At 56.8% G+C, this 17,138-nt stretch overlaps 1 protein-coding gene across 1 annotated transcript in view; it reads left to right on the forward strand.

Annotated features, from left to right (window-relative positions):
• KIAA0930 (KIAA0930 ortholog) overlaps positions 1–8,847 on the forward strand; it is a 33,366-nt gene extending 24,519 nt beyond the window's left edge. The window contains exons 3-10 of the mRNA XM_021687460.2: positions 359–484; positions 568–645; positions 969–1,070; positions 1,883–2,023; positions 2,601–2,795; positions 5,586–5,748; positions 6,983–7,141; positions 7,645–8,847. Coding sequence (XP_021543135.1) covers positions 359–484; positions 568–645; positions 969–1,070; positions 1,883–2,023; positions 2,601–2,795; positions 5,586–5,748; positions 6,983–7,141; positions 7,645–7,685 — 1,005 coding nt within the window. The 3' untranslated portion in view covers positions 7,686–8,847. The remainder of the gene's footprint in view (positions 1–358; positions 485–567; positions 646–968; positions 1,071–1,882; positions 2,024–2,600; positions 2,796–5,585; positions 5,749–6,982; positions 7,142–7,644) is intronic.
• Positions 8,848–17,138: the final 8,291 nt, after the last annotated feature.

Raw genomic sequence — 17,138 nt, forward strand, 5'->3', positions numbered from 1 at the left:
TCTCTGCGGCAAGCCAGGGCCGCCTCCCGCCCCCTCCCCAGCCTGCAGCTGAGCTGGTACCCAGTTGCCATAGCAACCTGCGGGCTTCCTGTGTTAGGCCGGTGGTGGTGGTGGGCGGATGGGTGGACGGCCACCTCCGGGCAGGTTGAACAGAAGCAGTGTGCGTGGGACAGGAGGCTGGGATCCCCATGCCCTGCTGCCACCGAGGGACCACCTCGGAGGCTCCCTTCTTAATTAACTTGGGGCCACATAGCTGGAGACCGAGAAGCCAGGCTGGAGTCCATGTCTGTGTTAGCAGCTGCCCACGCAGTAGTCGGGCAGAAGGCGCCAGGACTCACCTGCGCCCTGCCCCCCCCAGCTGGCCGAGACTGAGCCCGAGGTGGAGGTAGAGGTATACCGGCGTGACTCCAAGAAGCTGCCGGGCCTTGGAGACCCTGACATCGACTGGGAGGAGAGTGTCTGCCTGAACCTCATCCTGCAGAAGGTACAGGGGCGTGGTGGGGCCGGGGCTGCTGCGGGCGGCCGGGCGACCCCTGCATGCACGCTGTGCTGCGCGCTCTCTTCCAGCTGGACTACATGGTGACTTGTGCTGTGTGCACACGCGCTGATGGGGGGGACATCCACATCCATAAGAAGAAATCCCAGGTAAGCCCCCAGGCCCCCGACTGCTAGCTCAGCTCAGAAATGGCAGCCCTGTGGCTGCTCAGCGTTTGGGTGCGGGAGATGAGTCCTCCCCTCCCTCCTCCTCCTCCTCCTCCTCCTCCTCCCCTCCCTCCTCCTCCTCGCTTCCCTGCCTGGAGGGGCAGGTCTGACCAGAAACCCATCTAGCTCCTCGCAGAGTGGTTCCCTCTGGCTTTGGCCTGACTCTGAGCCGTGTGACCACAGTGACCTGTCCCTTGAGTGGCTGTGGGCCTGGGTGCAGGGCAGGGCCTCGCCTCACTCAGTCCTTCAAATGCCCTTCCTTTCAGCAAGTGTTTGCGTCCCCCAGTAAACACCCCATGGACAGCAAAGGGGAAGAATCCAAGATCAGCTACCCCAACATCTTCTTCATGATCGACAGCTTCGAGGAGGTGAGCTGCTCGTGCCCAGCATGTCTCCCCAGGCCCCTCGTGGGGAGTGGGGCGATCCTGACTCCTGTCCCTGTGGCCCCCGCTCTTCCTGGCGCTGGACTGGGGCCAGTGGGGTTCACCTAGCTCCGAGCCTGTTTTCTCAGCTGTAAAAGAGCGTCATGATCACGTGGCCTACTTACCCGTCGGGGTTGAAGATCACACCAGCTCGTGAATGGGAGAATGCGTCATAAACTCCTATATAAAAGGGCTGCCCGGGCAGGAGGAGACATTAGGATGGCCATAAACCTCCAAACAAGTGCCTCCATGCCACGGGATGCTAGGGTGTCAGAGGGGGCGGGGCTGTGGGAGTTTCTGGGCCAAGCTTCTGTTTTCAGGCTGGGAAAACTGGGACTCATGGCAGAAAGTGACTCACGCGGGCCACACCAGGCACCCTGCCCCCGACCCTGCCCAGCTCCTGCCCAGCTGCTCCCTGCTGCCGCCGAGGTCCCCATAGCGGTGCTGGTACTCACCTAGAGGCGGTCAGGACCCCAGGGAAGACTCACGAAGAAGGGCACCTGTGTTTCAGGGTCTCTTCTCGATTGGTTGGTGCCTTGGAGCACTTTCGGCTCAGGGGACTAAGTGCCGTCTCCAGGCTGGCATGGCCCGTTCGTGGCAGAGCCAAGATTTGAACCTGAGTCCGTGTGACCTTGAAGTGGGGTCGGTGCACAGCCCCTGGAGCAGGGGTGTGGGCGGGAGGGCGGCAGGGGGTGGAGCCGGGGAGCCAGGCTGTGGGCTGCGTGGTGCGTAGCTGTCCTCCTTGTGCCCCCTCTCAGGTGTTCAGCGACATGACGGTGGGGGAGGGAGAGATGGTATGCGTGGAGCTGGTGGCCAGTGACAAAACCAACCTGTTCCAAGGGGTCATCTTTCAGGGCTCCATCCGCTATGAGGCACTCAAGAAGGTGTATGACAACCGAGTAAGTGGGAGGACAGGCCCTCCCCGGCAGCCCCGTCCTTGCCCAGCTCCTCAGAGCAGCTGCAGCCCCCGGGCCCCTCTTAGGTGGCTCAGGGACTGTGTTCTGTTGTGTCCCTCCTCGCTCACCTGGACGCACTGGATCGGAGCGACAGGTGGCCCCACCCCGCGTGCAAACACTCCCGAAATGGACCCTGGTGGTGGGGTGGGGGAGGAACCCAGGTGTACAGATGGCTCTCCTGCAGCTGGGCCTCCCCCGCCTGAGGCTGGCCTCTCCCAGGGGAGGGGTGGGGGGTGGTCTCGGACTCCCCGGGGCAGCTTGTGTTCCCAGCCTGGCGCTCGGCCTGCTGCGAGGCATGGATCATGGGGCAGTGGGAGGAGCGTCCGCCCGAGCCCCAAGTATTCCAGCAGTACCCTGCCTGCTGGGGGGGCCCTGGCCAACGGGGTCCATCGCCCTGAGAGGAAAGCGGGCAGCCCTCAGGGGCCACTCTTTGAGGGGCAGCCATCCTCGCGACCCCGTGTTCCCAGGAAGAGGCCGTCCCTACGGGGGCTGACTCAGGCCATCTCCCACCTGTCCGCAGGTGAGTGTGGCTGCCCGTATGGCACAGAAGATGTCATTCGGCTTCTACAAGTACAACAACATGGAGTTTGTGCGCATGAAGGGGCCCCAGGGCAAGGGTCATGCGGAGATGGCAGTCAGCCGCGTGTCTATTGGTGACACGCCCCCCGGCGGGACCGAAGAGGATTCCAGCCCGGCTTCACCCATGCATGAGCGGGTAAGGGCTGCACAGCTCAGGGAGGGGCCTCCCGTCCCTCGGATCCGCTTCCCACCGCCTCCCTGATCCTTAAAGTCCCCTGGTGAGGTAGGTGTCATTATCCCCACCCTCTGGGGAGCAGGCTGAGGTTCAGAGAGGGCCGGAACTTGCCCAAGGTCACACAGCAGGTTAGGGCGTGGGCCAGGGCTTTTTCTGCTTCCCTGAGCTGCCGCTGCAGCTGGGCCCAGCCGAAGGGAAACCCAGGCTGGTCCTGGCACCTGCCTCAGAGGGCCTGCTGGCCGAGCCTGGGCACGCGACCTGGGGAGTGCCCTGGGGATGCTGACGAACCAGCCTCCCCTCCCGCCCTGTGAGGCTCGGGGAGAGAACATGGGGTCCCGGACCACCCAGCTCTTCCCTCTGCCCGGCCCCCTTGTTTACGAGGTGGTGTGCATCTTCGAGTATTGGGAGTCCCCACAGCAGCCCGGTGGGTAGACATGGGCGTTCCCGTCTGCAGACCGGGAAGCTCAGGCTTGATGGATTGACTGGCGCCGCCCCAGGTCTCACGGCTCTCGTGTGACAGCACCGAGCCTCTGAGCCCTGCTCTTTCTAGGCCACCGTCCTTCCCCAGGGGTTGGAAGCCGAGGTCAGCGGCAGCTTCATTCCCAGGATCCCCAGTGGGGCCCAGGGCTCGGGCGGGAGAAAGTCTCGAGCCCGCAGGCTGCTCAGAGCGGTGGGTCTCGGAAGGGGACAAGAAGGTGTGGGTGCCGGGGGCAGGGAAGCGGCTTTGGCCAGCCCATCTGCAGGAACGGGCTTGGGGGTGAGACTGGGCTAGAGTCCAGGTGTTGCTGCTCAGGTGACCTGGGACAGGTTTCGGCCTGTTTTCTCGTCCAGAAATGGGGAGCACTGGTGTTGGGAGGCTCAGGGGCTGCTAGCGCAGCCAGCGGCTGGTGCGGGCGTGATCCGCTGGGGAAGAGGACTGAAGGACATAAAGCACGCCGCAGTGCTGACGTGCCCCAGACAAGGAAGCGTGTGTTTGCTAGACTTTTCATTCTGTAAGACTGTTAACCATGCATATCTCCAGGTAGTCAGCGTGTTTCTTCCTCCTTTTTATGTCCTTTCTCGTTTTGTTCCTTCTGCAATGAATGTGATTGAAAAGCAGAATAGAAACAGTCCGTGCTGCTTTTTTTTTTTTTTTTTTTGCAAAGACATGGGTGAGGGTACCAAGCAGGGGCCTCTCTCGTCTTTCAAGTAGCGGTTGTTGACACATTTCCGAGCTGATTTCTGAGAAACGGAGTCTAATTCTTCTCCCTGGTCCTAAACTGCCCACCGAGGCCCTGCAGAATGTGTCTGTGGAAGTCCTCGTGAAGATGTGGCCTGGGCTCTGGGCTAGACCGGCCTGGGTGCCGCTTCCGGCCACACGTTTGCTGACCGACTGCTGATATGTTACCAGACCTGCCTGAGCCTGGCTCTTCCCGTCCACCAAATGGGAGTGATAATCTCTCCCTCCCAGGGTGGTAGTTGGGGGTGAAGGCCATGGTTCCTGGCTCGGGAGCAGGGAGGCCCGGGGTCAAGGGAAGGGACCTGCCAGGGTCACGCAGCTGCCAGTGGCTGGGCCTGACCTCCTGGGGGCTGCCTGGGCCCCTGCCACCTCTGTGCTTACTGTCGCGTGTCCCCCTTTTCCGGAGGGGTCATTTGTAACCAGCTCGTGACAAATGCAGACTCTGTGTGTATTGTGGTCTCTGGTGTTTTGTTTTTTTTCTCTATCTTTGGAAAACTTCCCTGGCTTATGGGAGGACCGTCTGGAGCCCAGCGGCCGCCGGGACTTTGATCGATGTCGGAAGCCGTGACGAGGAGGCTGACGGGGCTCCTGAAGTTTCAGTCCCAGCTCACCTTGTTCCTCAGATTCTTGTTTGCATGGGGAGGAGGGAGGAGATGGGCCAAGTTCCCTCTGCCTGGAACGCCCTTCCCCCCCTTCTTCACCTGGCGAACTCCTACTCGTCCTTCAAGACCCATCTCGAGCGGCGTCTCCTCCAGGAAGCCTTTCCTGATTTCCCAGGCTGTGGACTCCTGTTGCTCTGTGCTCCCCTGTATCCTGCTCTTCCTTTTCTCTGTCTCAGCAACCAGCCTTCAGTCTGTGGTTGTCACTTTACGAGTCTGTCGCCCCTCAGCAGACTGTGAGCTCCTTGAGGGCAGGGAGCAGTGTTGTGTGCCTGTCTGTCCCCAGTGCTGCTCCCGCCTGACCCTGCGTGGCTGTGCGTGTTTGTGCAGAACGTTGTTGAGTGTGGTTGCAAGACGAGGGGATGGAGGCCTGGGCCGCTTCGCCATTGCCCTTCACCAGAGGGTGCTGGGGCTGAGAGGGATGGGGGGGCATCTTAGCCAAGGGGAAGAAATTGGGGTGAGGAGCATGGCCTTAGGAGGCAGAAGACCTGGGCCGAATCCTGGTTTTGCCCCCATCCTGCTGGGTGACCTTGGGCAGGTCAAGGTCGCTGTCCCACCTTATTTCCTCATTGGTCCAACGGGCTTCATACCAGTTCCCATCCCGTGGACTGGTTGGGACGCGTCCATGGACGCGTGTGCCGTGGCAGGGGCTTGAGCGGCGTCAGCAGTCTTACTTCGGCCGGCCAGGGTTCGGGGCCCGCGGAGGGCACCCGGCTCCCCCTTGGGCGGAGCTGAGGCCCTTCTGCCCTCCCTGAGCTGGAACCGGCTCCGAGCACCCGCTCAGCCCCAGGGAGGCCGGCCCTCCGGCGGGTGGCATCAGGGCCCAGGTGGTATAGACGGGCTGCTCTGGTGACTATGGCTCTTTGTCCCCAGGTGACCTCCTTCAGCACGCCCCCCACCCCGGAGCGGAACAACCGGCCCGCATTCTTCTCCCCATCCCTCAAGAGGAAGGTGCCCCGGAACCGGATCGCTGAGATGAAGAAGTCTCACTCGGCCAATGACAGCGAGGAGTTCTTCCGCGAGGACAACGGCGGGGGTGAGCATGCTGCTTATGACCCCGGGCCCTCTGGGTTCATCCTCGCATTCACGTCCGGGGGGCCAGCAGGTGTCAGGGTCCCCTCAGGGCTGGGGATGGAGCTGTGGATGGACAGACAGAAATCCCCGCCTCGAGGAGCTTCTGATCTGGGGTCAGAACAGGAGGCAGGACAGGAGGCTTGCAGACCTTTCCCGAGTTGATGGTCTGACTGCTCCACACAGAGGGTTCGAGAAACCCTTGCCTAGTGTGAGGTGAGCTCTCCGGTTCATTCCGGCCTTTCGTGCCTTCAGGTTTGGCTGGTCCTCAGTGCCCTCCCTCCAGAACCCGCGCAGGGGCGTCCCTCAGGCTCTCCGCGGGGCTCACCCGCTCTCTGTCTGGCGGCCTCCTGGGCGTCTCTGCCTGGAGCCGGCGGGGGGCCCAGGCTAACCCCCACTTGCCCTGCAGTCCCTCCTGGCAGACCCGCAGCTTCTCACTGCCCTGCGGCCAGCGAGCCAGTGCGGGGGGGCAGGGGCACCCTCATCTAAGCAGCAGGAAGCCCTTGGAAGGTTTAAGCAAGCTAGTGACAAAGTCAGATTCGCATACTGAAATACCGCTCAGTGGTCCCTGTGGAGAAGGACTATAGGAGGGCAGGCTGGCTGTCAGAGACAAGGTGTGAGCACCCTGCGTGTGTGCTGGGGGGCTGAAGGGATGGCCGACAGCATGGGGGGGCTGCTGGCGGGAGCTGGGGCTGTGGCCTTGAACAGAAGAGACACCAGCCCTTATTCTGAGCGCCAGGGCCCAGAGACGGACGGCCTGGCCTTGACCTGCTCTTGTGTGTGCTTGGGCAAGTGCCTTCCCCACCTCAGCTCCTTTCCAGATCAGTAGAAAAGGGCTGATAACCACCCAGCCTGCCTCTCTGGGTGACCCAGAAGAATGGGTCATGGTGATGGGTCCTCCCAGCCCCGCCCTGGGCGACAGTGACAGACGGGGCCACGGGGAAGCGGAGAAGTAACACAATGTGGCGACAAGCCAGACCCCACGGAAGAGCCTCTCCAGGGCAGCTGGAGGGGAGGGGAGGGGAGGGCTGGCTAGGCAGGGGGGAGTTGGGGGGGGTCACAGGCCAGGGCCTGGCAGCTCTGGGGCAGGTATGGGGCGTGGAGGGGCTGGTGGCAAAGGGCCCAGGCTGAGGCAGAGGTGGTTCCTGGGGTGGGAGGTGCTCTCCCAGTCCTCCCTGACGCGGCCTTCTCCCCTCTAGCGGATCTGCACAATGCCACCAACCTGCGGTCTCGGTCCCTGTCTGGCACGGGGCGGTCTCTGGTCGGGTCCTGGCTGAAGCTGAACAGAGCGGATGGAAATTTCCTTCTCTATGCACACTTGACCTACGTCACTTTGCCGTTGCATCGGATTTTAACAGGTAACGCAGGCTGACGTAGAAAACAGCATCACGTTTCATGGGGGTGTCGGTAACCCTGTCCCTCGTTTCAAGTCCGGGGCCCGTCAGTGGGTGTCTGTGTTGGGTTCTTGGCCTCTCTGGGAAAGCCACGGCCCCTCCTGTCCCCCCTTGAGTGGCTGCAGGGCCCCGGGGGGGTGGGTTACTGGTTGGGGGAGCGGTGAGGTGGAGCTCTCGGGGCCCCTCCTGACCAGGGCCTGCGCGGCGGTGCCGGGCGACGGCTCCCGAGTCGGGCCGGCCCACGTCGGAGCCCCACTTCCACTTGGCTCGTTGGGCTGTGCAGCCGCCCCACGACCATCCCCCGTCTGTAAATCGGAACCACAGTAGTGGTGCACTTTGTTGGGGGCGCGGGAGGAGATGCACACAAGTACTTAGCCCGGACTGCCCACGTAAACGGTGCCGTCGGGGGCCGGAGCGCCCGGGGCCTTCACTTCCTTGTCTTGCCCGCCCCCCTCCCGCCGCCCTAGACATCCTGGAAGTGCGGCAGAAGCCCATCCTGATGACCTAGCCGTGTGCAGAGCCTGCGCAGAGCCCCCCAGCCATGCCCAGCCCTGGGGGTGCTGCCAAGTGCCTAGCTGTCCACCACCACCGGGGTCTTCTGTGACAACCCAGCGCCGTCGCCGGAGCCAGGCGGGGCCGCTCGACTCCTGGGGCCAGGGCCGACTCCACGAACACCAGCCCAAACTGAAGTGCCTCTTCCTCCTCCCCTGCTGGCTCTGCTCCTGCCCCTGCGCCCGCCCCCCCCCCCCCCCGCCCATCTCTGGAGCGCCCTCTGCACCCCCAGAGGACCAGAGATGCCAAGAGGCTGTAAGAGAGAGCAGAGGAGCAGCCAGGGTCCAGAGTGTGTCCAGACCCGCCGACCCGACGTCTACACTCAGACCGCAGGTGGAGAGACCACCCGGTTGGGGGCACGCAGAGTGTCAGTGTGTCGACGCCTTCCTAAGGAGAACTGGCTCAATCAAGGTTTCGTGCTGCTGTGCCCATGAACTTGAGCGTCCGAGTTAGTCCCGACTTGTCCGCCCTCCCTTGTTTACCACTTGGTTACAAATGGGTTGCCTCGGGGAGAGGGGGCACACAGCTGTCTGAGGGGTTTGCCCTGGGCTGGGAATACCTCACCCACGCCCGGTTCCAGAAAGGCCTCGAGCTGAGCAGACAGGCCCCGATCCTGCCAGAATGGCCTTTGCTTCCAGCCAAAGAGCACCACCAACACACACACCTCCACCCTGGAGATACCCCGCTCTGCACCTCGGCTGGCGTGACCCACAGAAAATTTGGACTCCGAGGGCGGGTGGGATGGCTTGGTAGTCAGACAGGAGAAGAGGGTTGGGGGGGTGGGGTTGGCTTCCTCCCAGGAAGGTTCTAGGTAGAACCTCCATCCTCGGGGGGGCCAGGGAGGGGATAGGGTGTTTCCTGGAGCTTGCTTGCTTTGACTGAGTGCGCTGGTCCCATTTCTCAGACCAGCTCACTGAGGCAAAGAGGAATTGACCTCCAGGCGGCTGGTCCAGTGGGTTTGTGTGAGCGGCCATGCGGCTCCGGGCTCACCCGCGGCCTTGTTCGGGCTGGAGGGATTCCCACCTGTGATGGATGACACGTTGTGCTCTTCTCAGAACCACGAGCCTTCTCGAGTGGAAGCGGTTCCCTGCCCCATTGGGAATAAACCGTCAGCTGGGTCTCTGTTGCTATGTTGTTTTGTTTGAAGTCCCCAGGAATATTTGAGGATTTGCTGTCGTGCACGGAGACCCTCTCTGCAAGGAGAGAAGGGGTTGGAGGGGTTTGTTCTCCCATCTGTTTTATTCTGTGCTTTCCAAGGGTTTGCGCTGGGCTCCGGGAACAGGGGCTACTTTGGGGCTTTCTCTAGATTTTGTATGCTGTTATTAAAGCAAGCTATTGCATTTCATTCTGCCTCAGTTGGCCCACCTGTAAAATGGGGCTGATACCACCTACCTCATGAAGTGTCCAGGGTTCCGGTGCACGACTGGGTCAGGCAGCCTTTCTGCAGAGCTCGGGTTGGTGGGGGACTCTTGGGAGGCTTTCCCCGCCATCACCTGTGTGGTGGGGCTGGGCTGGAACATTCTCGCCTTCTCTGGCAGTGCCCAGCTCACGCTTGGCTGAATCCCAGCTGTCTGCACAATTTCACGTTCCAGAGCAGTGTTTCAGGACAGCACAGAGTCAGGCCTCGCCGCCAAGCGCTGGAGCGGAGCCTCTGCTTCCTGAGCGCAGCCCCATGTTCCAAGAGTGTTCTCCAGGGGAGCCAGACGCCGCCTCCAAGTTTGTGTCCAGGGTGGCTAAAATACAGCTTTTCCTTCAGGAATCCTTTCTCCCTGGTCATCCAGGGTCTGAAGACTCTGGAACTCAGGTCCTGGGAGAAGTACGGTCCCGATGTATCTTCCACGGAAGGAGGAGGTAGTCGAGCAGATGCAGGAGGACGGCGGCCCTCCCTCTGTTCTCAGAGGTTGAGGAGCACGAGAGGGTGTCCCCGCCGGAACCAAGCCCCGGGGCTCAGCCACGGCTGCTGGCGGGGCCGCGGGCACGTCAGCCGCCGCCTCTGTGACGCGACAAACCGCGGGCACAGGGCCCCCGAGGGCCGGCTGCCGTGACGTGCGCGAGTGCTTTGCCGTGCGCCACAGCGCTGTTCCAGGTCGTCCGTGACGCCTCGTCGTACCACGTGCGAACAGCGCGCACCGTGGCTTGGCTGTTCCCGGTGCCACCCTGAGGCCGCAGTCGGCCCCCGCAGGCTCGGCCCGCGGCCCACCCACTGCTGCCCCAGGACAGACGGACGCGTGTGGTGGCCTCCGCCCGGCGCCGTCTTTCCCTCTTCCAGAGGTTACTTCTGAGACTGAATTTTTCAACACGCTTTTCTGAGAGGCACTTGGTCACTAGGCAGTAAGCTGTCACCCTGAGGTTCATTATTTTCAAAGTGACAAAGGACATCAGTAACAGAGTAACAGAGTAACAAGGGACGGGGCCAAGCCCAGTGCCCCAGCGTCCCGGCGTGTCCGGCTGTCACTTCTCGTAAGGCCGTCTTTAACTTTTCTGGAAACACGCCTGTCTCTCGTGTACTGCAGGGAAGACCGAAGCGCGCGCACATTTCTTCAGTGGGAGCTGGAATCAAAGTACGGTTTTTCTGTGAAGACCCCGCAGTGTCCCTTTTTAGGACATGAATAAGAAAGCTCTCTTTTTCTGAGAAATGTCCCGGTCCTAGCGTCTGATGGGCGGCATGTCGCCTCTAGTCCACCTTCCAGCGCCTGCAGGCTGAGGGGGGCATTCGGTCTCGCACGCTGAGGTCTTCCAGGAACTTCCAGTTGCTTGGAGAGACAGCCGAGGCTCAGGAGCTCAGGAGAATATTCTCAAGTGACAGGGAAGTAGTCCACAGAGAACAAAATCTTCCCCAGCCCAGTGAGCTTGGAGATGGCTGGGCGTTCTGACGAGTCCCGTTCCCACTCACATTTGGACTTTTCAGGGACTGTGCCCAGATGATCCGGTCAGGTTTCTGCTCCCCACGGAGCAGTGCTAGTTAACGACACAGAGGCACCTGCCCGGTGGGATTGCTCTTTTAAAGAGTCTGGCTAGAAGCAAACCAGGAGCTGGTGTTGCTGTTTTAATCACCGTCTAGTCCGTAGACTTGGAAAGTGTGGTAAAAACTCTTTTTTTCCCATTAAAAGACATTCCCGAAGGCAGGCCCTGTGCAGCTGGCAAATTCTAGTGACTTGACTCGAAGGACGCTTCTGATGCCGTCCCAACAGGGAGGCCCGAAATCGCTGGCCACGACCCTCTAAAGATGTCAGGCGTTAGGGAGCTGCCGACGGTTTCATGAGCCTCGAGCGGTCCCACCGTGGCACACGACTGAGCTGGAACATGGTTTTCTATCCAGCCTCAAACACCAGGCGTCCGTGGGTGTGACGCTGATTCTCCCTGTTCGGGCTTCTTCTCGTCTTTGTCTCAGAAAGCAGATTTCTCTTAAAACACATCAGCACCCTGACCGGACACGGGTTCCGGGAGAGCAGCAGGCCCATGCCGGCCTCCTGCGGGAGGCGTTGCCCTCCAGGCTCCCGTGGCCACGGTGTCCCCCGGCCCTCGGGGGGCTGAGCCCTGGGAGGCGGGTGGGGGGCGCACGCGGGGCTGCTCTCCTCTCCTCTGTTCCTTTCCACCGGCTGTCGTGGCACGGACACAGTCCTTGGTGGGACAAGGAATCCTCCGGCCCTTTCTCTGAGCCTCTGTCTCGAATGGTCTGGAGAACTCCTTGGACGCCCACCCGCAGAAGCCAAGTCACCCGGACCCCGAGTGGCCCGGCCGGCGGTGGGTCCCCCGCAGCGGAGAGAGTTTGTGTTTACAGTTTTCTACCATCCCCAAGGCAAGCAGGCACCTTGATCTTGGCAGCACCGGGGCCTTGAGCACCGGACACCAGAGGTCACAGTGGCGCTCCAGCCCCCCTCCCCCCCCCAGCATCTTGCAAGCCCGGGCGGGTTAGGTGTACATAGCGAGCACGTAGGTGTACATTTGCTCGCGGTTCCCGAGCAAACTCTCCACGTGAGAATCAAAACCTGCAAAGAAAACCTGTTGCGATTTTTCACGACTTTGAGGCTTAACTAAAACGATTTCTACAAAATATATTTTGGCAAAAACACCATGGTGGCATAATCGAACATGTTAGGATCTGTCTCACGGTCAGTGGTATTTCCATAAACATGAGCCGCTTCTGGGTTCACTGTCTTCCACGTACAGAAATCATTTCTGAGCAGCATTTGGTTGGCTGTGAGCTGTGCTTTTTGCATTTCTGTTGAAAGTTGATTTGCATGTTGGATATTAAATTTATTTTTCCTCAGTGCTTTCCTCTGATGAATCTGTACTTAGTTTTTTTTCTTTAATGGGTATTTCAGAGCAAATACAGATGTTACAGCAATGCATAAACTTAAGTGATTGAAACTTAATTTGCCCCCAAAGATTTCTTCTTCGACCGTTTTTGGAGCTTTCACATGAGTTCTTTTCTAGAAATGCTGGAGATGGACAGAAAGCACCCCGGGCCCTGGCTCAGGCCATGCTGAATCAGCCATGGGGTCGGGGCGCCCGCAGCCACGTTTTGGTCCGAAGCAACATTTGCAAAATCCAATCACAAGAGACGCGTTTCGGGTTTAGCTCCCAGTCCCCATAAAGTAGTATGAGCCCTCCCGTCACACTGTCAGATGTCCCAAGCTTTTTCTGGAGTACCTCTAAAAAAGGCCTTGTGGCAATGGGAAAATGCCCAGGATCAGAGTCAGGAGTCCCGAGGTCAAGTGTAAACAGAGCAGGCTCCTGACAGGCTGCCTGGTCTGCGGGAAGATGGTTTCTGGGCCCTGGTTGTCTGTTGCCTTGAGACTCTAGTTAATCCAGTTGATGTCTAGCGCGCTTGCACGTTTCTCGAGCTGACTCCACCTCCCAGGGGCTGATGGAGGCTCGGCGGTGGGCTCACTCGTCCCGAGAGCAAACGAACTCTAAAGTTGTGTCTCAGGTGATGGGCACGCGTCAGGCCTCCACCACGGCGGGAAGTTACAGGACAGGAAGTGAACACATAGAAGGGAGGGTCTGAGAGGAACACATAGGCAAAGCTAGAAATACAGTGCGAACTGTCACATCGAGGACATCTCTCTCCATCCGTTGCATTGGAAACAGCCGAACCAGAATTTCCTGAAGCAACATCACCAAGGGCAGATTGCGTGAGTGGTTATCAAGCAGGCCATCTGGTAGGTAAAATGAAGACAGTGTCTTTGTTGCCACCCAGGTCAAACCCCCTTCCCGTTGAAGGAGGCCCCTTTAAAACAGTCGCCTGAAAAATACCTAACAGCTAATGTGGAGAAAGCTGTGCAAGAACCCCCTCCTATGAGCTGCCTACTCCTGAAGGCTAATGCTGCTATTTCGGTCCTTCTGTTCTGTCCTAGATGAACTTTTAGGAACTACAGTCATGCCCTAGCTTTAGAAAATCATGTTGACTGGAAGAGAAAACCTTTGGGAGTTTCCTGTCGGGAGGAGGGGGAAATGTAAACTAAATTAATCCGTATGCTATCCTAGTTCATTGTGTATATACCTGTTGAATGGATAAGCCTGCTGTGCTTTGGGCTTGATTGTTAAGAGGGCAGGAAGAACAGCTGGAAAACTTATGTGAGAAGGGGAAATGTTTGTTTTGGGGGATGATAAAAAAAAACAAAAGAGGTCCTTTCTTTTGCTCGCAGCTTCATCCCGTCCCTCATGACTTGCCCTTTACATAAGCCAACAGGTTTAACAAGGTATTGCTTTCCCTATGTGTGGATTAAGGGTCTTTCATCTTGGAATCTGACTTTAATAAAACAATTAGATTGCTCAGTTTGAGAGAACCATGGTTTTTAGTGACTTTTCATGATTATGTTTTGAATAAACAATTTTGTTCTGAAGATTTTAGACCATTCCAGAAGCCGGTCAAGTTTAGTCCTTTAATGGGCACGTACACACACTGTCGAACGGGGCGCTGGTGACAGCCCACGTGGGTCTGCGGCTCCCCGGGCGCGTGGGACCTGGGCCTGGGTTTTCGCGGCCGTACCCCCCTTCCTGGGGGCAGGTTGAGGTGAGACCCCTGTGTACAGAGGCTGACATGGTCCCCGGCAAGAGTCCCTGCCGTTCCCCTCCTGGAATGTGCCCCCAGGGCATCACCACAAAGCACCGAGGTGGCCTGTGGGGGGTGGGGCGGTTCTCAGACTTGAGCGTGTGTCAGAACCCTCTGTTGAAACCCACATGGCCAGTGATGAACGTGTTCTGGAATCAGTCGTGATGGTTGCCCAGTTCTGGGACTATACTAACAACGATTGAAGCTTTCACTTTAAGAGTGTGTGAATTTCTCAATAAAAACAAAACCAAAACCACGCTATTCCCACCCCCCGCCCCAGTCTGCATTTCTAACAAGTTCCAAGGTGTGGCCACTGTGGTTGCCAGCTCCATGCTTGGAGAACCCATCTGTCAGCGGCCCATCGCCGAGTACTTACGACAGGGCTGGTGCGTTTTCGGGACAAACACCCTCTTGTGTCACTTAGTTCCCACTGGATGTTACTGGTTCCGGAATACTACTTCGATGAGTAAGTCCGTCTTCACAGTACCTTGCGGGGACACACCTCTGAAGTTACTCAGCACTTGACTCCAAAATCGTATCATAATCCTATTACAGTTTAATCTGTTCATGCTGTAATAGTGATTTTCTGGATCACTGAAAATTTAAAGCTCTAGAATAACAATGTATTTTTTCTTGATCATCTTGATCTTTATAGTTTTAAAACGTCCTTAGGAGGGTTCAGATTTTTGACTGAGACAGACCTGGACACAGATCCCAAACCCACATATGTATTTGTAAGAAACACACTAACCTGGCCCAGGGCCATGCTTTGGAAAACGCACCATGGAGCCCCTTTGGGAGGTTTGCCCTGAGGGCCAAATGAGCACCAGATGCAGAGTGTGGTGCAGTGCTCCCCATGGTGGCCCGTGACACATCTACCATTCCAATTCTGATTTGTAAAGACGTAAATCCCACACGACAGACTCTCGAATGGCTCGGAGGAGGCCACACGCACACGCGCAGGGGCCGAGAGGAAGCAGATCCTCCGCTGCCTGGGGGTTTCTGCACAGTCCTTCTCCCCCCGGCCCACATGACTTGTATCGACACCAGGAACATCACCGAGGAACATAAAAGTGTCAAACACTGATTTTGTTTACTTTCCATTTATTCACATTTCATGGATTACACTTCCTCAAAAACTAATACAAACTGAGATTACATTGTCTGACAATTCAAGTATTTGTCTTAGAAAACAATTTCCTATGCAAAATAGAAAGCAAACAACTTATCTGATTGCTAAGAAGTCTTAACAACTGTTACGATTGATCGCGTCTGCATCAAGCAGAGTCCGGAGTCCTAACCATGACTGCCTCTGGCCAAGAAGTCCCGGTGCTCAGAGCGGGACTGGACGGCTCCTCGCGGTCCCCTGCCGGCACCGTGGGACACGCCAGTTTCAACCAGATTCTCACTTCCAGAATGAGAACCAATACCCAGGGGTTTGGGAGTGAGCCATTGGGTCTGCAAAGCCTTCAAAATACACCGTGCTTGCATTCTGACTTCAGAAATCAAAGAAGAACTGACAGTTGCTCAAAAGACGTGTTTAACTTTTAAAATGAAACCAAAAAGGCTTTCTCAGTGATAACTTGTTCTGCACTTGGACAGTAAGATGGGTTTTTTTTTTTTTTTCTTCTCCCCCAGAACAGGTAGATTCTTTTTGGCATGCAGCATATCAAAAATATGATTTAGAACTGAAATTATAAAACTATAATCCTTTCCAAGAAAATCAATGCATAAATGGTCAGACTTGTTCTTCCCTGGAAAACACAATCTAAACTGCTTTAAAAACTGGACACACATTTCCAGCCTGTAATTCTAAAAACAAAGACAGCACAACGCTCATTTTTTTGCTTACTGGGGAACTCTCAAAAGAAGGACACACACCAGTTTAAAAAAGGCCACTGGGACACTCAGTATTTGTCAAGATGCAACACAACTGATTAAACGGATTAAAGGTTAAAAACAACTCCCTTCAGGCCACACAGATGATATACGTCATAGATCCTCCAACTAAATACAAAAATTTCAGTCTACGTTAAACATTTAAAAGCCTAATTTCTAATATTTTTGTTAAAAATAAATCTAACTAAACCTATAGGGCAGAATTTAGCTACTAATACAGCAGGGGAGAGAAGGCTGGCCCTCTGGGGGCCAAAGGGGCCTCTTCCCCCAAGTAACATACAAATATTTAGGTTTTACAGGAAAATCCACACACACTCAGGCTCTTTTGTATGAATACGTAATTAAAGTAGAGACCAGCAAGTTCCTAAAGGGGAAGCGACATGAAGGAAATACCGCGTTGGGAGTTCCGGCACACGCATCACACCTGTCCCTGTAATTGTCACTTTAACAGTGAGTCTTAGCAGCAACAATTTGCTGGGAATGTCAGGAAAAGAGAAAGCCACATATACCCACTAATGCAAAAAGATTATGAACTCTTTTCCCAGGGCGGGGGGGGGTGAAAGGTGACCCAATCCTGATGCTGTTCGGCCACATGTGGCAAACGTCCCACTGGCCACGCAGAGGCTGCCACCAGTGTGGCGCCCCCTGAAAGTGCCCGAGTGGCCTCGCGGCTCCTGGGGACCACGGGTGGGCCACCCGGGACAGAAGTCTGTGCCCTGCACTTCCTCATCCTCCTAGCAGCTGGATAAACCTCACTCAAGGCCGGCTGGGCCACGGCCACTGTAATAGGATCGACCACCACATACTAGAAATCACCTGTAACAAACACTCCAGAGTATTCTTGATTCTAAAAAGAAAATGCAAAAGTAACTGCCACTCCCTCCCTAGCTTTCCCACCGTGAGAGCCTGACCTCAGCCCACAAGTGTACGCACACCTCTGTGCATTTACTCAGAGTCACACACTGGGCCAGATTCTCTCACAAAGTGCAAGAATCTCACGGTACATCGTTGGCCAACTTCCATACCTCAGGCATTGGAGTTAACCTGTTGGATCATAAAATGGTTTCCCTGCCCCCTTTATAAATCTCTAAAAATTATAGCTTGTTTTAAAAAAAGTAACTGTACTATCTGCAATTATTTTCTACAATTTTCTAAGTCAGAAGACATTACATACTGAAGATCAGAACATACAAGTGTGAGCCCTCAGGCACGGACCCTGAGCCTTGAAACAAGATCATATGGTACCAGCATTAAATGATTAACGAGGAATGAAAGTGGACATTTAAACATTAAAATCTGTATCTAATTCATGTGCCCAGAATCTTCCAAGAACACTAGGATCCGTTACCTGACTGCTGTGAAGAAGTGACGCAGCTCTGCTCCTGCGTAACCGTGGCTCCCTTCCAAATGGACATACTGAGTAGCTTACTTGTAAAAAAGTGGACACTTCAG

This window comes from Neomonachus schauinslandi, chromosome 5 (assembly GCF_002201575.2).
Source record: "Neomonachus schauinslandi chromosome 5, ASM220157v2, whole genome shotgun sequence".
Taxonomy (NCBI): Eukaryota; Metazoa; Chordata; class Mammalia; order Carnivora; family Phocidae; genus Neomonachus; species Neomonachus schauinslandi.